At 35.8% G+C, this 20,398-nt stretch overlaps 1 protein-coding gene across 1 annotated transcript in view; it reads left to right on the top strand.

The window, feature by feature from the left end:
* The window catches only part of XRN2 (5'-3' exoribonuclease 2), a 75,154-nt gene that overhangs the window by 25,329 nt on the left and 29,427 nt on the right, over positions 1–20,398 (top strand). Inside the window, exons 11-23 of the mRNA XM_008538847.2 lie at positions 22–155; positions 255–312; positions 396–503; positions 4,605–4,649; positions 6,084–6,215; positions 9,683–9,801; positions 11,935–12,070; positions 13,369–13,476; positions 13,565–13,654; positions 14,322–14,394; positions 18,369–18,452; positions 19,400–19,497; positions 20,138–20,217. Coding sequence (XP_008537069.1) covers positions 22–155; positions 255–312; positions 396–503; positions 4,605–4,649; positions 6,084–6,215; positions 9,683–9,801; positions 11,935–12,070; positions 13,369–13,476; positions 13,565–13,654; positions 14,322–14,394; positions 18,369–18,452; positions 19,400–19,497; positions 20,138–20,217 — 1,265 coding nt within the window. The remainder of the gene's footprint in view (positions 1–21; positions 156–254; positions 313–395; positions 504–4,604; positions 4,650–6,083; positions 6,216–9,682; positions 9,802–11,934; positions 12,071–13,368; positions 13,477–13,564; positions 13,655–14,321; positions 14,395–18,368; positions 18,453–19,399; positions 19,498–20,137; positions 20,218–20,398) is intronic.

Raw genomic sequence — 20,398 nt, 5'->3', positions numbered from 1 at the left:
AGTATTCCTTTTTGGTTGTAGTATTTGGAGAGAGAGCTCACCATGGCCAGCCTACCGTTCACATTTGATGTCGAGAGGAGCATTGATGACTGGGTCTTCATGTGCTTTTTTGTGGGCAATGACTTCCTTCCTCACCTGCCGTCATTAGAGATTAGGTATGTGTGTTTGTGTGGGTTTTCAAACTACTGTTTTAGCCTTCTTGCCTTTACAGTGCGTTCTGGTCCTAATGGATAATGTTTGTTTCCTGGTGGCAGGGAAGGTGCAATTGACCGTTTGGTTAACATATACAAAAATGTGGTTCACAAAACTGGGGTAAGTTCATTCTTGAATAATTTCAAAACAGAAGTATTTGCTTTTATAAGAAGATCATTTTACATGTATTTTATCACTTACAGGGTTACCTTACAGAAAGTGGTTATGTCAATCTGCAAAGAGTACAGATGATCATGTTAGCAGTTGGTGAAGTTGAGGATAGCATTTTTAAAAAGAGAAAGGATGATGAGGTAAAGTGCTTCTATTGCAGTAGCTAAATTGCTCCTGTCTCTAATAGGCTCTGATGATCCTGTGATTGTACTTTTAACCTCTTTGAGTGCGTTTTTCTATTATTATAGTGTATCAAACACCAATGTAATTGTGAGTGGTCAGTGCTTTGGTTATTTTCTAAAGGCTGCAATGATTGCTGTGTGGAGCTGTGTATTGCACACTGTGTGAGTTGCATTGTAATTTTTTTCTCTCTTCCTAATCTTAAGATATAAATCCAAACACCTGTCTAATCAACAGGATATGAAATGAGGGTCCCAAGACTAGAAGAATGCTGGCAGTGAACTAGTGTCTGCCACCTTGTATAGGAAATAGTTATGCTGTGGAAGTCAGGTGAAGACTAGAAACTCTGTACTCTGGTAGTAGAGAGTGTAGGGGGCTCTGGGTTAGATTGCATCAGCTTAGGCAGGGGGTTGCAGCTCTGAGCAAGAAATTTTAAACATAAAAGAAGGAAATAAAATAACAAAGCACTTGGAAATTGGTGACATATGATAGGGCGAGTGTTTAGGTGAGAGGTCCAGTCTGGCTTGGGCATTCAGTAGTTTGCTGGTAACATTCATGAGATATCAAGTACTGAGAGTAGAGCAGGTTGGGGTGGGGACAAGGTGGAAATTGAGTTTCATTTTGGAGATACTGAGTTTGAGGGGCCACAGGACACCTGAGAGGAGAAAAGTCCATGAAGCAGTTAGATGGATATGTGTAAAGCTCAGCCCGAAGTCTTTGGAAAGGAGATTTGAGAACCATTAGCAGAGGTACTTCAAGTCACGAGTGTGAAGTTGAAATCCCTGGAGCTTGTATGGAGCTCAAGTGCCTGCAGCAGAAACCTTAAGAAGCGTGGACGTTTAAGGAGAAAGAGGAGTCAGTTCTAGAGAGCTGGGAGGAAATCCCTAAAGAGGAGAACCTGGTGGTGCTGCCTGAGGTGTCAAAGCGAGATGGACAGACCTCTAGTCTGTGGCCAGGGATTCAGAGGCCCTGGAGAGGCAGTGGAGGGGAGGGGCAGTAGCCTGGAGGCAGAGTGGGTTGGAGGGTGATTGTGAGGGAGTGGCAAGGGAGGCAAGCAGTGGGTAAATGAGCAGATAGTAGCTCTTAGGAAGAGAGTGAAGGAAATCCTTTTAGAAACTGATTTTATAAAAAGTCATGTGGCTATTTTGAGCAAATAGCACGTAATAATATTGCTACGTTATCTCCTAACAGATTAAAACGTGTCATTGTATTCGACAGGATTTTGTATTTTCTTTAACTTTGTATACTGCAGCTTGCGATCTCTTTTTTTAGAACTTTGGGTACCATTTTATGTAACAGTATGAGTAGACTGTAAGCATTCTTTCCAAAGCCTTTTGTACTTGGTAATCTTCTGTGATGGCAAGAATTTTTCACATGTCAAATTTAAATAACGTAACTAACTTTGGGATATCAAATGTCTACCACGACAGCCATTTTTAAACTAAGCCTTCAATAATTACAGTGGCTCCACCTGACCTGCTGCCATTTATACTTAAGAAAAACTGTACTTATGGTGTACTACTTGGTATAGAAGCCTCACGTTAGAACAGCCCTTTTGTGTGGCTTTAGGTGACTCTGTACTGTTAAGTATTGGTGATATTTGGCATTAGAGTGGGATGTATGGGATTTGATAGATAGCAAAGTGCTTCAGATGTGAGTAATAAGGTTTCCAGCTGGCCTGGCAGAGAGGATATTTTAAAGCTTTTGATCTTTTTTGGTATCCCTGGCATCTTATGATGTTTGTCAGCATGATTGGATGTCAAGGAAATTTCTGAACCCTCAGAAATTCAATACAATAGTGTCTGAGTGTGTGTATTTTCCTGGGAAGTGTGTCTTTGGCTTTTGACAGATTTCCAAAGGAGTTCATAGCACAAAAAGATTAAAGATCAGTAAGGTGCACCCATGTGGACCTATTCTGCTTATGTGTGGCTACCACCCTTAGGAATAGGTATTTAGCTGACGGGCAGAGTATAAAGTAGAAAAGGAATATATCAATGTTTATTATTAAAATGGAGCACTTAGGTCAGAAATATGATGCTTTTTATTTTATGAGCTTTGATGTTTGCCTTTTATCTTGCAAATGTTGTTCATTTATTCAGCAAATGTTTAAGTGTTGCCAGATAGTATTCTGAGTGTTACTGATAAAACAACAAACAAAACAAAAAACCAGACAAAAATTCCTGACCTCATGGAGCTGACATTCTTCCAGGGGAGATGGACAATAAACGTAAAAACTAAGTAAAGTGTGTAACGTGTTGGAGAGTGATAAGTGCCCTGAAGAAAATTAAAGCAGGTGGGGAAATACCTGGGAAGGTGGAGATGAGGACGTTGCAGTTCTAGAAAAGATGACTAGAGAAGGCCTCAGCAACAGATAACTTTGAATAAAGACCTGAAGGATGTGAGGGAGTAACCATGCAGATGTTTTCAGGAAGAGCATTTCAGACAGAGAGAATAGCCAGTGCAAAGGGTCTAGGGCAGGAGCATATCCACGATGTTCACGAAACAGCAAAGAGCCAGTGTGGCAGGAGCAGAGGAAGCAAAGGAAAGGTCGTAGGAGAAGAGGTCAGAAAGAGATGGAGGGCCAGGTTGGGTAGAACCCGATAGGACATTATAAGGACTTTAGCTTTTCTTCTGCATCAGTGGAGGGTTTTGAGTATAAAAGTGATAAGATCTGACATATTATAAAAGGATGATTATAGCTGCCATGTTGAGACTAACTGTGTGGAGGCAAAGATAGAAGCAGTGAGCCCAATTAGGAGGCTGTTGTACAACAATCCGAGGGAGTCCAACATGGTGGCAGTGGAGACTGATAAGAGGTGGTTGGATTCTGAACATGTTTTGAAGGTAGTTCTGATGGGATTGGCTAATGAATTAAATGCTAGGTGTGAGAGAAAGAAAGCTATCAAGAATGACTCCAAAGCATTTCGTCTGAGCAGTTGAAAAATGGTCTGGGCTGCTGTGATGAGGAAGACTGGGAGGTGCAAAGCTAGAGCTGGGGATTCCATTTTGGACGTGTTAAGTTTGAGATACCCAAGTGGAGATGTTGAGTGGGGAGAGGTCCTGAATGGACAGTCATCAGATGTAGATGGTGTTTAAAGCCATGAGACTAGATGATTAGTCCCATGAGAGTAGAAAGTGGAGAGGTCCGAGTATTGATCCAAGAGGAATGCCAACATTAAGAGCTTGGGAAGTTGAGGAGTGAAGGCATTCAGCAAGAGTGAAAGAGGAGAACCAGGTGAGTGTAGTGTCTTGGAAGCCAAGTGAAGAGCATGATTCAAGAAGAAAAAGTCATAGTCAGTTAAAGACTGAAAACTGAGTAATGGATTTCACGGTCTCTGGGTCATTGGTGAGCTACATAAGTTTCATTGAAGATGGGGGCAAAAGCTTGATTAAAAAAATTGGTGGCTTTGATATTTTAAGGTTGTCAGTCACCATGTAGCCAACATTCAGCCCCTCCCCTGGCAGAAAGCACACATTTGAAATCTTGATACAAGGTATTATATTGCAGGTGGCAGTACTGACTTGGAAGGGTTAGAAGTGCAGCTGCTAGTAGAATGACAGTCAGTACAGTACCTGCTGGCCCCTGTTTTAGGCCGTAGCGGCAACCATGGCCACCCTAGCTGTCATTTCACTGCCTTGGTACAGAAACTTGGACATGGGAGGAGTGCTTTCTGGGGTAAAGGAGGCCTCTGAATGGCCCAAAGTAAATGGGGAGTTACTTATTTGTATCTTTGCCATATTGGCAGCCTATTTGCTCCAGGGTAAAACCAATGGTCTTTGTTATGACCCTTGCATTCTTTCCTGAAATGATATCAAAAACTATCTGAAAAAAATTGAGGAACAATTAAATTGTATTTAAACTCAGTTTAGAATGCTCTCTATCTAAAGTTCTGATAAGCAGCACTTTGAACATATAGTCCATTGCCGAGTTTAATTATGTACTTATACTTCTGGGGTCTTCCTTTAAAACTTTAATTGTCTGCCGAATCATTCCTGGTAATGTTTAACTCTTACATTTTTGTGTAATTATTTGACAGAATATGTGGATTTTATACTTTTAGGACAGTTTTAGAAGACGACAGAAAGAAAAAAGAAAGAGAATGAAGGTGAGTTTTAATTAATTTCATCAGGTTGGCAATAAGATAAATTGACAATTTGGGAGGTAGTTTATTCCTTATGCAGTAGGAGTTGGTTAGGTACGTAATGTCCACTCAGCAGCCTTCTTACCTGGAGAAAGAATGCTAGTGTCAATTTTGAAGTCCTTTCTAAGCTCTGGAGTCTGAGGGGAGACACTTGAGAGGCAGGAGGGGGTGGGTGGCACTTAGCTCTTTGAATTTTTTAGAATAATCGGTTATTGTTTTTGTAATAAAAATAGTCAACTCTGTATCCTCTTGAAAGTTACTACACTCTGTATCTTTGTCAGGTTACTCTTCCTGGAACACGACACTGGACCTTTGTTGTTTCTCTGCTAAGAAATCACCAATGATTCCCTAGTTCGCTCAGTCCAGTTCTGTTTTAGTCTGGGATGCAGGGCATGCTATGATCTGATGGAATTCTAGCCACACCTTTGCCCCTGCTGTCCTCTAAATGTACCAAGTGCCTCCTGTGTTGGAACGTTGCCTTCGTTTGGTACCTCTAAATGAGTTTCTGACTTCTCAACTCCCCTCCATCTTAGATTTTCCACAAGGCCTCCCTGTTGCTTCTGCTTGTCATCCATGTTGAGCAGCCTTTTCTTTTAACTCCAGTGCTTCTTGCTTGTGATATTTGTTTTCTTACTTAATTGCATAATAGTTATAGTCACTTAACTTCTTAGTTCTTATTTTCTTGTCTTCCTTACTAGTTTTAAATGAATGAAGTTTGGGGGCTGCCTTTTATTATTATATTTTATTAGAATTGAGCAATTTCAGGAATCCGTAAGGGAGAAAAGTAGAGTTATTTATAGTTGCAGGTAGGTTCAAGACCACTTAGATTGGGAAGGGCATGTTTGGTTTCTACCTTACATATTATTATTTTGTTTTAGTCAATATCTGTGTGAAAAATATCTTTTATCAGTCAACCATGACTGTCACCTACTATAGCTATAATCATAGCTTTAATTAATTGGAAACAAAAAGTTTAATTTTATCGAGGTAAAGGATAAATAGAAGTTATAGTTCCTGAGTATAAATCAAACTGGTGACTTATTTTTTTTACCTTAATAGTTATTTTTATTTGCCTAAAATTGTGTCTTGAATATGTTCCTAAATTTTAAGTGAACATAATGGAATAGCCTAATGAGACTTGAATAGTTTCTCTCTGTGTATCAGAAAAGTGTATCATATGTACTTTTAAAGTGGAGTTATTAAATATTACAGACTATTGTTTACAGGGTAAGTTGCCATCAAATCAAAGTGTAGACAACCCTGTAGTGTTACCAGAAATCCATTTCATCTTTAAAGAGCTTGCAGTGGGGACTCTCTTCCATTGCCTTCTTTTCTTCCTGTCATCTGACTGTGTTGTGATTTAATTTTAATTTCTACATTCGTTTCCATTTATGTTAGAGAGATCAACCAGCTTTCACCCCGGGTGGAATATTAACCCCTCATGCCTTGGGTTCAAGAAATTCACCAGGTTCTCAAGTAGCCAGTAATCCGAGACAAGCAGCCTATGAAATGCGGATGCAGAATAACTCTGTAAGTGACTTATTTTTATGTAGCATTGAAGAGTGGTGACTATTAGATGCCTCTTGAAGTTATGTGTAAATTTTATCACTTAGCCCGGAGTTGTTGTGTTTTATAGTTTTTCTCAATTTCTTTTGCCTTGAGATATTTTTAACTCTTAAGCCCATCTTTATTAATATGAAAATATCTAAATGATGTGAAAGAAAAGAAAATGCATGTAAATATGGATAGCTAAGTGGCTGAGTGTTTCTCTGCTGCAGGCAGGCCACAGTGCTTCCCGCTTCCTCCGAAGGTACTGGGTGTTGATGGTTCTGGAAGCGTGACGGGACATCCAGTGTCTCCGAGCTGGAGTGAGCACGAGGGTGGTTTTGCTGTCTTATTTCCCCTTTCCTTGCAGGGGTCAGTTATGGACATTTTGCTGAATAGTATTCCTCCAGTTTTTCAAACGCAGGTACTCTTCACTGCCTAAACTCTAACTCTGCAACTCAGGCATGGAATATGTCTGAAGATAGATTTTAAGGTAGCTCTCACTATCCAGATTCTGGTTGTTCCCTGTTTATGGACTCAGAAATGGAATGGATTTGCCTTGAGGTATCCCTCCTTGTTTGAATTTTGTAATCAAGACTGCAGAAGCAAATATCTTAGCCAGCAAGGCTGTACTCTGTTCAGTAGCTTCTTGTTGCAGTGGCAACAGACCCTGGGCTCAGAGCACATGGCAGGGCAGCCGCAGGGGTGGGGGAACAGACCATGAACTGATGTACACAGACAGCAGATAATCAAAGCTATTGCTGTTTCAGGCTAGTAGGCATGAGAGAGAGAGAGTTGTAGAGGGAGGAAAGATACTATGTAAGGTACAGTATCTTATATAAACTTTTGCTGTGATATATCCAAGGAAATTGTATCAGTTTGGATATTTAAATTTCCTCATTCTAATAGTTATCCTGTCGATGCTCAAATCCCTTATTACAGGACAACCCTATATGTGGAATTTTTGCCGTATCAGGAGACTGAGAATTAATATTCCTATAAATTCACACATAGAAGTTTTAGGACCTTAGATTTGGAATTTGAAAATCGATTTTGCATCTCCTGAGAGAAGTGGGCTGGGTTTCTGTTGTGTTTTTTGTTCTGTTTAATTTTTGTTGTCTTGTCTTATTCCTTACAACATTAACAGAGTGGGATATGGAGGGTCAGTGAAAAGGATTGCAGTGAGACACGTGTGTAGAACAGAAAAAGCTGATGTCCATCATTTAAGATTGTAGTGACTGTAGTCCCCACAAAGTGGAACTGAGAGTGACTAGTATTTGCAAACACCATGTTGATGATAAAGTGCTTTTTTCTTAATTTCACAGAGTTAGGTAGGTTTAATCTTTGCCAGCTATGATTGCTTTGAGAAGGATTCCAATATTCACACTCCACAGGACTAGACTACTATTGATTAATAATGTCTGCCATGGGAATAGGAGTGGGGAGATTGGTGATTAGGTTGCTTATTTGATCCTGTCTTAATCATAATTCCCCTTGACACACTTCTACTGGAATCTTTGCATAGACGGATTTTCATCTAGAATGTTTTGAATTTAAGGAAGTCATGAAGCCAAATGACCAGTTTATTTAAAGGGAGCCTTTAGAGTTATGGATTTTTGCTGTTTTATTTTTTCTGAGCTGTTTGGGCACGTTGGGCTCCAGTACTTGACTAGTATCTACTGACGGTCATTATTAATGTTTTATTAGATAGCTTCTGTTTCCTCTTAAATATGTTTTTAAATTTTGCATTCTGAAGCATAGTTTCATTATATTTGTGACCATTATCAGTTTAATAAAATTTGATTGCAAAAACAGCTTTTTAAAAAGAAATTTGAATAAATCGGTATCTGTCTGGTATGTTTAGGAAAGAATACTCCTGAGTACTTTTGTTGGTAGAGATGGAGCAGAAAAGAGAGCAGTGGAGATTTAGCATTAAAGAGCAAACAACTTCTTTCTTTTTTTTTTTTTGAAGATATATTATTTTTATCTAAAGATTGTTTATATCTTGTTTGTCAATTTGAGAAAGTTTGCTCTTTACAACTTCTCTGTACTTAGATGATTGATAGGAATATCACTTTCATAATTTAATCCAAATGGATTAGTGTTGGATTTAAAAAATAATAGGGATGACTTAACTTCATGAATAGTTAACCACCATGTGCCAGGCAGGCAGCTTTGATCTTTTACATATATTGTTTCATTTAATCCTTGCAGTAATCTGTAAAGAGTTAGAAAGAGCATTATCGTCCCCATTTGAAGTTGAAGCTGACAGAGGTTAAAAAAATTGCCCAAGACCATACACCCAGTAAAGGTTGGACTTGGTGTTTCAAACTCAGATCTGTCTGACTGAAAATACCCATCTCATTTTCCACGTACAGCAGTGGCCTTCTTGGATTGAGTTTTATTATTGTTTTTTTTTTTTGATAGGATTGGCTATATAGTATTATTAATAAAATTGATATTATACAGTTTTAAAAGGAAACTGTTATAAGCTCTATGTGAAATACAACTTTGCTTTGTTGTCACTTTTCTTGGCCCATGGTGTGAACTAAGGTTTTAGTTATACTATCATTAAATTATGCTACTGAGTTCTCAATTTAAAAATAATTCAATTTACTTGCAATATCAAATATACTGTGAATAACAGAAGAAAAAGTTTACCATGAAAACATTTTCTGCCACTTATCTTTTTGGTCATTTAACATGAAACTAAAGTTGCAAGAGATTTTAATTTTTTAGTTAAATATTAAAATACTTTAGGTTGCTACTGTGTTCCTTGAGTTAGGTACAAAGGGAAGATAATACTGATTTTAAAGTGGTAACCAGGTCTTTGAAATAATAATAAAACCTGCATTTTTCTAAGATGACTAGTAGACTTTATTTGTACAAAGAGATTTAAAACAGTATATATAAAATAATGTAACAGTTATCTGGTGGAGTCTCAAGCTGTTGCTTTCCAGAATGGTTGTACGAGGTTGTAAACTTACCGTTTAACTTCGTTCTTACCAGCATTGACTATTTTATGTATTATTAATCTGTATATATATAAAAATATTTTTTCCCTTACAATTTTGCTAGTTGGTTGGTGGAAAGTGATTACAAACTTATAACATGAGGGAACCACCAGAGGAAAAAATGTTCAAGTCCTATAATTTAAAAAAAAATCTATAAAATTAAATTTTTCTTATTTCTTCTGAAGCAGTTTTTACCTTAATAATGTTCAAATTCTTTTGAGTTGAAGCATAGGAAGCTTGATACTATATTATTCTTTTTTGGGGAGGTGGAGTAGGCCAAGATCAGTCTTTGTACTTTCTATATATATTTACCGTATCTATTTAATAGTTTTTAAAAATGTATTGCCATGAAGCATGGTGGTAATAGCAGTTGGATGTAACTTCTTATGTGAAATGAATAATTAAATCCTTCGTCTGTAATGTCAAAATTTTCTACAGAGTCCTTCAGTATCTCCTAATGCGAGTTTCACTTCTGATGGCTCCCCGTCTCCAATAGGAGGAATTAAGCGAAAAGCAGAAGACAGTGACAGTGAACCTGAGCCAGAGGATAACGTCAGGTGAAGCCATTTTTTGGTAGCACTTTGTTAGCAAATTGCTGAAATAGATGAGGTCTAATTAATGCTATTTAGCTTAGAGCAGCAGTGCCTTCACATGCTTGCCTGTGATCTTTTTATCCACAAGTAATTAATGTGGAGGGTTAGAATAGTCAGTAAATTCCAGTGAGATGTGTAAGCTATAGCTATTAAATCTAAGTATCTAGATTAGTATGCGTGCAGGTTTTCGTCCGCCAAGCCACTTTTCCCTCTGAGACCAGGCACTAGATTGGCTAGACATGAGGTGTTTAGCCCTGACTATGTGATCTGAATGTTACTGTTATGAGATTAAATTTTCAAGCTGCTTAACCCAGAAAGTTCAGTTACATTTGGATACTTAATATAGTTTGTTTTAATCATCTCAATTGAAAAAGTTCTTCCTTAAAATGAAATATGCAAAAGTCATTCACTTAAGAGGTAAATATATTTTTAAAAACCGCGAGTTTGCATATGCACACTTATATTTCATGACATAAGTTTCCTGTTAGCTGTATACTTAAAATTTATAATAGGAAACTTGGATTCTTTAATTTATCCAGAGGTTTAGGATCATTATATAATAAGATTAACAGCCTCTTGTATAATTAAATCCAGATTTGAACCCTGGGCTCCAAGTGCAAATGGCCAACAATCTCAATAATTGTAACTCATTAAGAATTTTGCAAAATGATATATTTCAAAGTTAAACAATAGTGGTTCACAGCTCATGCTTCTTTTATAGGACATGGATGATGCATTTGTATTTATGATTAGAAACTTCTCAAGTGTCATGTCTGATTCTGTTTTTTTCCCAATGTCCTTTGATGTCAGATTCTGAGATCTGTGGTGACTTGTGATTGAACATTTACCTAATCTGAGTTTTTATCCTCTGCTTCTACAACTCTGGATTTTTCTCTTAGAGTATATTTTTTCTTTTATTATGTAGCCATCATACTCAAGACCAGCTTAATAGTTAACTTGATTTTTTTAGTACTTTATTGTTTGATCTTGGTGCTGAGGGTAATAACGTAGAATTGCTTCTATCAGGAAATACTTGGAGTTGTTAGCATTTATTTCAGTAATAGTTTCTGTAAAATAGTGATAATCAACATTATGAGTAGAAGATATTTCTCCTGATTGATGTTCTGTAAATCTTTTGTGTGGGGGGAAAATTAAAATTGGTATGGTGTGTCCTAAAACATGACTGCGGTTACTTTGTAAGATTTGGCACATGGTGGAAAATAGCCTTTAATGGAGAGTCATCCTGATGTTCTTGATCTGTCTTGTTTTGTTTCTTTTTAGTATACTTTGGTATCTTTGTTTTCCTTCAATAAAATGTTTAAATCTTTCAGCGAATGAGAAATGAGTACTTAAAAAAACATATACTTTGAGTGAAAATATGGTTTTTCACGTTGTATTTTCAATGATTAATGAAAATTTAGTGAATTGATTGACCTCCTTCTAAGTTTTACCAGAACAAACGTGTGTGTGTGTGTGTGTGTGTGTCCTTCGCTCGAGCCAGCAATAACTCTCTGCTGAATGAGGGAAAAGGCCTGAGGATAGGGAGAGTAGGTATATACGTAATTTCTGCCTGGCTTCTAGGTTATTCTTTTATAAACCTTTTTTTGCCTTTTAAAAATTTACCTGTACAAGTCTTTTCTTAAAAAGTAATTTAATTGACTTTCTTTGTGTAGTTTACATATATTTTAACAAACGGAGGAACTTGAAACTATATAAAATATCTTCAGTATTTGAATCTTAAAATATAGTTTTAGAATTGTTCCAAAATCAAAAAACCTGTAAAACACTATGAAAATCTGAGCAGACAAGTGTTCTGTATCTACTTTAATAAATTATTATTTTTTCTAAATTTAGTTTTATAATGATCTTACTAGAATCAGTGTTTGTGTTTTTGATGTTTAACTATCTTTAAGTTGATAATAAATCCTGTGAAAGTGGGCTTTTTAGAAATAATTAAATGAAGCTGTGTTAGTATTACTGTTTAACTCATTTACATTTCACGTGGATGTTAAGTGTAAGTCCATTTGGCTGATAAATTGGTAGACATTTACTGAAAGTGTATTAATTCAACATGACCTGGCTTTGCCTGATTTTCAGGCTCTGGGAAGCTGGTTGGAAGCAGCGGTACTACAAGAACAAATTTGACGTTGATGCAGCTGATGAGAAATTCCGTCGTAAAGTTGTACAGTCTTACGTTGAAGGGCTCTGCTGGGTTCTTCGGTATTATTACCAGGTACGAAAAGAGTATTTTCCTCTAAATCTCCAGTTAATCATTTTAAGAAGATAGTTATTTCTATAATAATGTAATAATGTGTATTATTGAGTTATATTCTGAAATTAAACCCAGACTCGTATTTTTAAGCTTCCTATAAAGAAATTCATCACCTTAAATAATATTTGTTTGTAAAGCCTTTGAAGCTCCTTAGGTCTTAATATATAAACAAAGCTAATTTTTCTTGTGCTAAAGAATTTCAGCGTTAAATAGTGTGGTTGAGAGTACTTTGTCTTTAAAATGATTCAAGTTTAGTGTTTTCTTTAATTGGAATAAAAAATAACAGAGTAACTAATAGGCAGTTGTTAAATGACTGAACAAAGGACAAAGCCTGGAAAAGAACTAGTAAGAATTTGAAAGGAATTTGAATAATACTATTTCCTCCATATAATGTAGTGATGTTACATGAAGTGCATGCATTCTAATTGGAGTAATCTGTATCTGACTTAAAGCTTTTGATAATTGAGATGTCAGATTGGTGAGAGATTAGGTGGACATATAGGGGATTGTTGCACTGATAGTTAATATCTGGTTTCGTGCTTGGAGAGCGAAGCAAGTTAAGTTTGATGTGACCTGGGAATAGGTGAAGTTTGTCAGAAAGTAGAAAGTAATTTAATACACTAAGTACCAACTGTAAAATATTCTCATTTCACGTTTTACTCCTACTGTCAAGATTTTAATTCGCTAGGCACGGAGTCAAAACTCATAGCAGGAAGACTTCTCTTTTCTATGAGTATAACTTGCTATTTTCTTTTTGATGAGTTTACTTAAATATTTTTACAGCAAAGAGAAAGTTGTCGTATGAAAATATAATAGGGAATTATGAAAGGGAAGTTTTGGCTGTTTTGCTCTCAGTCACTGTTCAGGGATGTCCCTTACCACTGTGCGTTCAGTGAGTGTCTGCTGCGGTAGCTCTTCATTGTATTTGATGGTAGCAGCTCTAGAGTTGGAAAGAAATGTCACCAAACACATTCTAAGGATAACAGTCTTCACCAACTTGTGTTTGTGAATGTAAAGTTTGGTATTAACTGTTGATTATTAAAGATGCTTTGCAGTATTTTTAAGTCAAAGAGCCACTGATGTGAAGTAGCAGTTTGGATTTAATCAAAACAGCTTTTAGGACTCATGGAAAATAATGTGTGGACTGTATAGCAGAAGTCTCATGTTTGATCAATAAAATATTATAGGTTAATAGTTTAATTTTTTTTCTTTACTGTGTCCATCATTGACATGGATTTGTTTGTTTTTAATGATTCTAGGGCTGTGCTTCCTGGAAGTGGTACTATCCCTTTCATTATGCACCATTTGCTTCAGACTTTGAAGGTATTGCAGACATGCCTTCTGATTTTGAGAAGGGTACTAAACCGGTAAGCTTGATTATTTACAGCCGTAAAATTCATGGAATTTTGGCTTAGATAAAAATTGTGCGTCTTAAACTTTTTTTCTTTCTTGCAGTTTAAACCACTGGAACAGCTTATGGGAGTTTTTCCAGCTGCAAGTGGTAACTTTCTACCTCCATCATGGCGGAAGCTCATGAGTGATCCTGTGAGTGTCTTCGTGTTTTGAGTGTGTTGATAACTGGATTTTTGTCATACGTTTTACTAACACTAGTCACAGTTGCTTTTGCATTTTATAGTTAAAACAGGGAAATCCAGAAACAAAAGTATTTGGATTCTTCTGTATATTTTTCACTACTTTTCTTTTCCTGCTTTTCTTGGACATCAGTACCCTTCACAGTAAATACAATTGATTTGTGTTTGGGAGAAATTCTTATAACGGGTATTTTGTTCTCAGCGTACCTGTAAGTCGTTAGTTTTATTTGTTCCGGCCACGTGTGGTGGCTACCAGAGCTCAAAGACTGGATTACCTGAAATCACTGCTGCATGTGTTTTGTGTGCTAGCTAGAAAGAGTGAGACCCAGCTGTGAAGTAGGAGTTACTAGAGTCAATAAACTCTTCACTGTCTTGGGCCCACAGTTGTCAGTTATAAAATTCTTTTATAATAATGCCTTTTTCATTGTTTAAAATAAAATTGTTAATTTTGTTTTACTAGACCCAGGATCAGTGCCCTGATATCTTAATAACATTTTTTAAAAGGAATGAAACCTCATTTTCTCCTCAGACCTGATAAGTTGAATGAAAGTTCTATCAAATTCTTTATAACAGATATATGTGACTTTTGTCTTGAATCTTTACTTTTCTCCCTGATACAGGATTCTAGTATAATTGACTTCTACCCTGAAGATTTTGCCATTGATTTAAATGGGAAGAAATATGCCTGGCAAGGTAAAATTTAGGCATTATTCCTTTTTGTTAAAAAAGTGTTCTCCTTTTGGTAAACTGTAAGCAGACATGATTTATTGAATGAAAGAATTTCTGTAGAAGATAAAATTTTGAAGAGTGTAGGTGAAAATTTGATATTTTTTCATCCAACCTGGTATTAGCAATGATTAGGGTAATTTTAATAGTAGCATTCTGATAAACAGTAAATTGGGTTGAAATAGATTAATGATTATGTCTTTATCTCCTTCGTGATTAATTACTGGGACTTGGGGCTTGCTCCTTCCATCAGTAGCTCATTGATGTCTGGTGAGGTTGCTGAGAGATGTAGAAACATGATAGTGTCCGTGTGGAGATTCACTTATACTCCATGGAAACTTGAAAAGTATTAGAAATGTAATTTAAATACTTGGCGTTAATTATTACTTAAAGTTTATTTCTTATTTATTTATGTATTTCCTTATTCCTTCTGTTCACGGATTTTCTAAGAATGGCAATATAAAATTAGTACTAAATTTAAGGAACTGTTTGCCACTCAACAGATGTGTGATGATGACTGAATGTAAAACATAGAGAAGAGGTCTCTTGCACAGTGAACCAACAGTTACTTCACACCAGAGCCCATTTTAGCAAATCATTTTAACCTTTTCTTCCACCATATATTTTTCTAGGATAAAAGCACATTTGGTAAAATCATGTTTTCACTCTTTTCTCTTTATTCCCTCTGGTGCAGATGACCAGTAAAGTGACTCAGAATTTTGGAGCGAAGGGGGATAAATAATAATTTATAAATTGAAAATCATTTTATGAGATTTTAGGGTTTACTTTTGGTTTATGTAGTAACAGAAGTTTCATAGTACTTTAATGGAATGATAATAAGAATTGCAACCCATTGATTGGGGTTGTGTAAGTGTTGTGATCTGTAGTCTATTTTGTTATATGTGAATGGATTGGGGCCTTAGGTTGTTTTTGAATGTGTTTTGTGGAGGATGTTTTGATTAAAGTAGAAGGAGAAGAGGCATAGGAGAATGGGAGACAGTAAAGTAAAAATATAAATATATAAATAAATATATTTATGTAAGTGTTTGTTAAATAAATAAGTAAATATATAAGCACGCAGATGACTTGCTGACTATATCATTGTAGTATAAATCATCCAGAGGAAAAGTAAGTGCACAACAGTTAGAATTTCTCCACATCCTTGCCAAGGTTTATTATTTTCTGTTTTTTTGATGATAGCCTTCCTGATGGGTATGCAGTGGTGTCTCACTGTGTTTTTGCTTTCCGTTTCCCTAGTGATGTGATGTTGAGCATTTTTTCGTGTGCTTATTGGCTTTTTCTAGATCTTCTTTGGAGAAATATCCAAGTCCCTTGTCCATTTTTGAATTGGGTTTTTGTTGTATTGTAAGAATACTTTATATATTCTGGACACTATTCTCGTATCAGATATATGATTTGCATATATTTTCTCCCATTCTGTGGGTTGTCTTTTCACTTTGTTGATATTGTCCTTTGATGCACACAAGTTTTAAGTTTTGATGAAGTCCAGTTTTTGTTGGGCTGTTTTGTCGTTGTTGCCTGTGCTTTTGGTGTCATATCCAGGAAATAGTTGCCAAATCCAATGTTGTGAAGCTTTCTCCTTGTTTTCTTCTAAGAGTTTTATAGTTTTAGCTACGTTTAGGTCTTTGGTCCATTTTGAGTTCATTTTTGTTTATGGTGTAAAATAAGGGTCTAATTTCATTCTTTTTTATGTGGATGTCCCTTTTCTGAGCATCGTTTATTGAAAAGACTGCCCATTGAGTGGTCTTGGCACCCTTGTTGAAAATCGTTTGCCCATGTATGTGAGGGTTCGTTTCTGGACTCTGTTCCTTTGGTTGCTATATCTGTTTTTGTGCCAGTCAGTACCAGACTGTTTTAATTACTGTAGCTTTGTAGTAAGTTTTGAGATCAGGAGGTGGGAATCCTCCAACTTTATTTTTCTAAGATTGTTTTGGCTATTTGAGGCCTCTTGAGATTCCAAATTAATTTTGGGATGGGTTTAAACTCAGACCTTTCTTTTAATATTTTTGTATGTTATATAAATGTTTTTATTTATTAGACTCTGTAGCAAGACACCTTTCTTGAGGTAAAGTTTAGTACTATTAGGAGATATAGTTATTTCTCCATATGTCTTTAAAACTTATCAGAAGTAATAATAATACTTAAGTTCTTGCCTAAGTTAAGTACATCTTAAAATGATAGAGGATAAAATATATCTGGGTACTTTTTCAACATTTATTGAACACATGTTCTTGCAATGTTGTGTTTTCATAATGTTTGCTTAGTATATATAAAAGGAATATAGCATAGTCATTTCAAATACTATGTATTTTCTACATGAACAGAGAATTTAAGTAATTTGATCAAAGTCCACACAGTGGCAGAACTAAGATCTGAACCCAGAGAGTATGACTACTGTGTTTCCCTAAGTATTACCACTACTTGGGCTGCCTGTGTGTTGTTGAGAGGATTAAATGAGTTAATGCATGTAATGTAGTAAATCAGTGCTCAGAAGAAAACAGCTGTTATTGTCAGTTTTACTATCAAGCTCATGCTCAGGTCCAACCATTGTCACATCTGGGTGTAAGGCATTCCTTCCTACCCTGCCAATAAGGCTGACTTGTTGCTTAATAACCTTATTGCTGTCATTAGCACTGCAAGATGCTTACTGGTTGTAGTTAGCTTCTGGAGTTGATATTGAAGGAAAGTCTTTCTGATAATTTGTTTAGATTCTAAATCTAGAAGGTAGAAAACAAAAGCTAGATAATGTAGTTTTGCATGATATAGGTTTTGTTAAGTGTTTGACTAAATAAAACTTGAACAGCTCCGTAGGTTTTTTTCCATGTTTGGTGTTTACCGGTAATTGAAATAGCCTTATTCAGATGATGGATGTTAATATCTTTGAAATCACTGTTTGGCCTTTCAAAATTCACACTAGAAGCTAGTTTCTTTTTAACTTTGAAAAGTATATTTTCCCCTACTAGGTAATAAAATTGAACATGTTTCCTAACTTTTGAAAATATGGTAGCTAAATAATTTAATGACAACTTTGGAAACCTTTCATTTCTCATCGTTTTAAAGGGATCAATCACAAGTACAGCAGTTTTTGAGTGGCAATAGTTTCAAAAATTGTTTAGCTGCATTCAGCTTTCTCATTGGTATTTATCTTTAAATTTTTATTTAGCCAAAATGCTATTTATACTGTATACAGCAGAACATATATATGCTTCAATAACTTTGCATATTTTTGTAGTAATAGATAATTGTATTACTATTACCACTGTGCATCTTTGAAAATTATGCGTGTAGGTCCAAATTATGACCTTAATTCCATCACGCTCCAGAGGACAGTTTTCAGCCTAAAAATGAACAGCTGCTATTCTCCACGCCCTCCCCAAAGTTATTTAAACGAGTTTAAAATTTTTTTGTATGTAATTATTAGGTTTTAAAATGTAAACAGAATACTGTGCAATTTTAGAACTAGAAGAGACATTTCACATATTCTAGTTGAACAGACCTTCTGAGTATTTTGGTTGAATGGTCTCTTTTTACAAGAAAAGAAACCAAGTCTTAGAAAGATGAAAGGATGGGCTCAAGCCCTTGGGAGATTAACTGACTTGCCCGAAGGCATCCTACTATAAGGTGAGAACACAGACTAGTGTCCAGGTGGCCACTTGTTCATTTAATGTAAATATTTTATCATCACAGTGTTAAGATTCAGCAAACATGGTTTTCTATATGGATGGAAAATATATAGAATTTTTTCTTCTACCACCACGTGGAAAGTATTTATGTGTGATATTTGGCTAAATAGACTTCAGTTCCAAAATGTTTTCATATCAGCAGGGATATTCTACTAGAAATGTTTATTTGGATCAGTGATAGTTGGCATTTAGGTGATCCTAATAGCTGGACCACTTGTCATGCCTTTGTTTCCCCAGGTGTTGCTCTCCTGCCGTTCGTGGATGAGCGGAGGCTGCGAGCTGCCCTAGAAGAGGTGTACCCAGACCTCACTCCAGAAGAGAGTAAGAATCCTACTTCCACTTGGTCAACGTTGAGTCTGTGTAATAGAGACTTTACATTTCCTTATACAATTAGACCTTTTTTTTCATTTGTCAAATTTCCCATAAAGGGAGGCATAAATCATTGATTTTATTTCTTTATGACAAAAGTTAACTTTGCTTCTTAAAGTTTATTATGCATAAATTGAATAGTACTTAATTAAAATTTTTTAACTTACAAGTGTTTGTTAAATTTATTAAAAAGCAATACTTCAAGAATATCTTCTGACTTTGATTCTTATATAACATGCATACACAAAAGTGTTTTTGCATGTTGGGAGGGTGTTATTAATTTCCCCCATCTCCCTTCTTCCCTTCATACCCCCAAATAACAATAACTTCACCTGAAAGGTTAGGTTGAAACAAAAGCATTTGCCCTCATATTGCTAACTTGAAATGTTATTTTGCACAAAATGTGACATTTTGCCATTAATATTGACAGTTAAAAGTATCAGGAAATTGCAAAGCTGGTCTCTATTGGAAAATTTATTTAATGCCGGTATAATAAACCTATTGAAATAATTTCTCTGTCAGCCACCCATAGAATAATCTTTGTTACCAGATGATACGATTTATTTGTGTTTCCTTGGGGAATGTTTGTATGTTTCTTATAGTAAGAAATTAAGTTCTTTGTAAATAAGAAAACTTTGTCCCTTATCTTGCATTACTATATTCAGATATCTTTTAGTGATAATTTTTTCTGATAGTCATTGATCTTTGAAACTTTATTGTCAAAGCTTCCTTTCTTCCACGGAAACACATCATATATTTAGATCTATCACTTTGAAATTACTTTTTGTAAACTTTATAATGAAATTTTTAAAATTTAGATGCTGCATATTTTACTCTCATAAAAGTTGCTTTTATAGGTATAATTGTTAGATCTTTGTTCTTTTCTTACTTTCCCCCAGCCAGAAGAAACAGTCTTGGAGGTGACGTCTTATTTGTGGGGAAACATCACCCACTCCACGACTTCATTGTAGAGCTGTACCAGACAGGTTCCACAGAGGTATGGTCTCTTTTGCCATCATCAGGTGTTTTCAGATACTATAATTATTTGATTAGTTAATCAGGAGTGCATTTAAAATTTTTGGTAAAGTAGAAAAAAATTTTACCATATTCATCATTTTTAAGTGTATAAAATTCTATGGCATTAAGTCCATTCACAGTGTTATACAACCATCACCACTATCCATTTCCAGAACTTTTTCATCCTCCCAGACAGAAACTGTAGACCCATTAAACAGTATTAAACAATACTTCTCCATTCTTCCCTCCTCCTAGCCTCTAGTAATCTCTCTTCTACTTGGGGTCTCTGTGAATTTGCGTCTTCTTGGTACCTCATATAAGTGGAATGATGCAGTATTCGTCCTCTTGTGTCTGGGTTATTTCACTTAGCACAATGTTTTCAAGGTTCATCCATGTTGTAGCATGTGTCAGAATTTTGTTCCTTTTATGGCTGAATAATACTCCATTTTGTGTGCATACCACATTTTGTTTATCCATTCGTCTGTTGATGAGAACTTGGGTTGTTTCCACTTTCTGGCTATTAAGAATTATGTTACTATGAACATCAGTGTACAAGTGTATGTTTGAGTCCCTGCTTTCAATTCTTTTGGGTATAAAATCAGAAATGTGTTTTTCCACAGCCAGTGGGTGTACCCCCTGAACTATGTCATGGGATTCAAGGAAAGTTTTCTTTGGATGAAGAAGCCATTCTTCCAGATCAGTAAGCATTCATTTGTGTATAATTGGGTCGACTGGGAGGAAGTTTGGTTAGCATTTTTTTCCTTGTTGCCTGAATGTTTTATTTTCTAGTAATAGTGAGAAAACAAAATAACAACAACAGAAAACCTGATGGACTGAAAAAGACTTGGTGTCAAAGCCCACCACTTTAATATAGTAGCTCT

Source organism: Equus przewalskii, chromosome 21 (assembly GCF_037783145.1).
Source record: "Equus przewalskii isolate Varuska chromosome 21, EquPr2, whole genome shotgun sequence".
NCBI lineage: Eukaryota > Metazoa > Chordata > Mammalia > Perissodactyla > Equidae > Equus > Equus przewalskii.
This window is presented reverse-complemented; position numbering and strand designations above follow the sequence as displayed.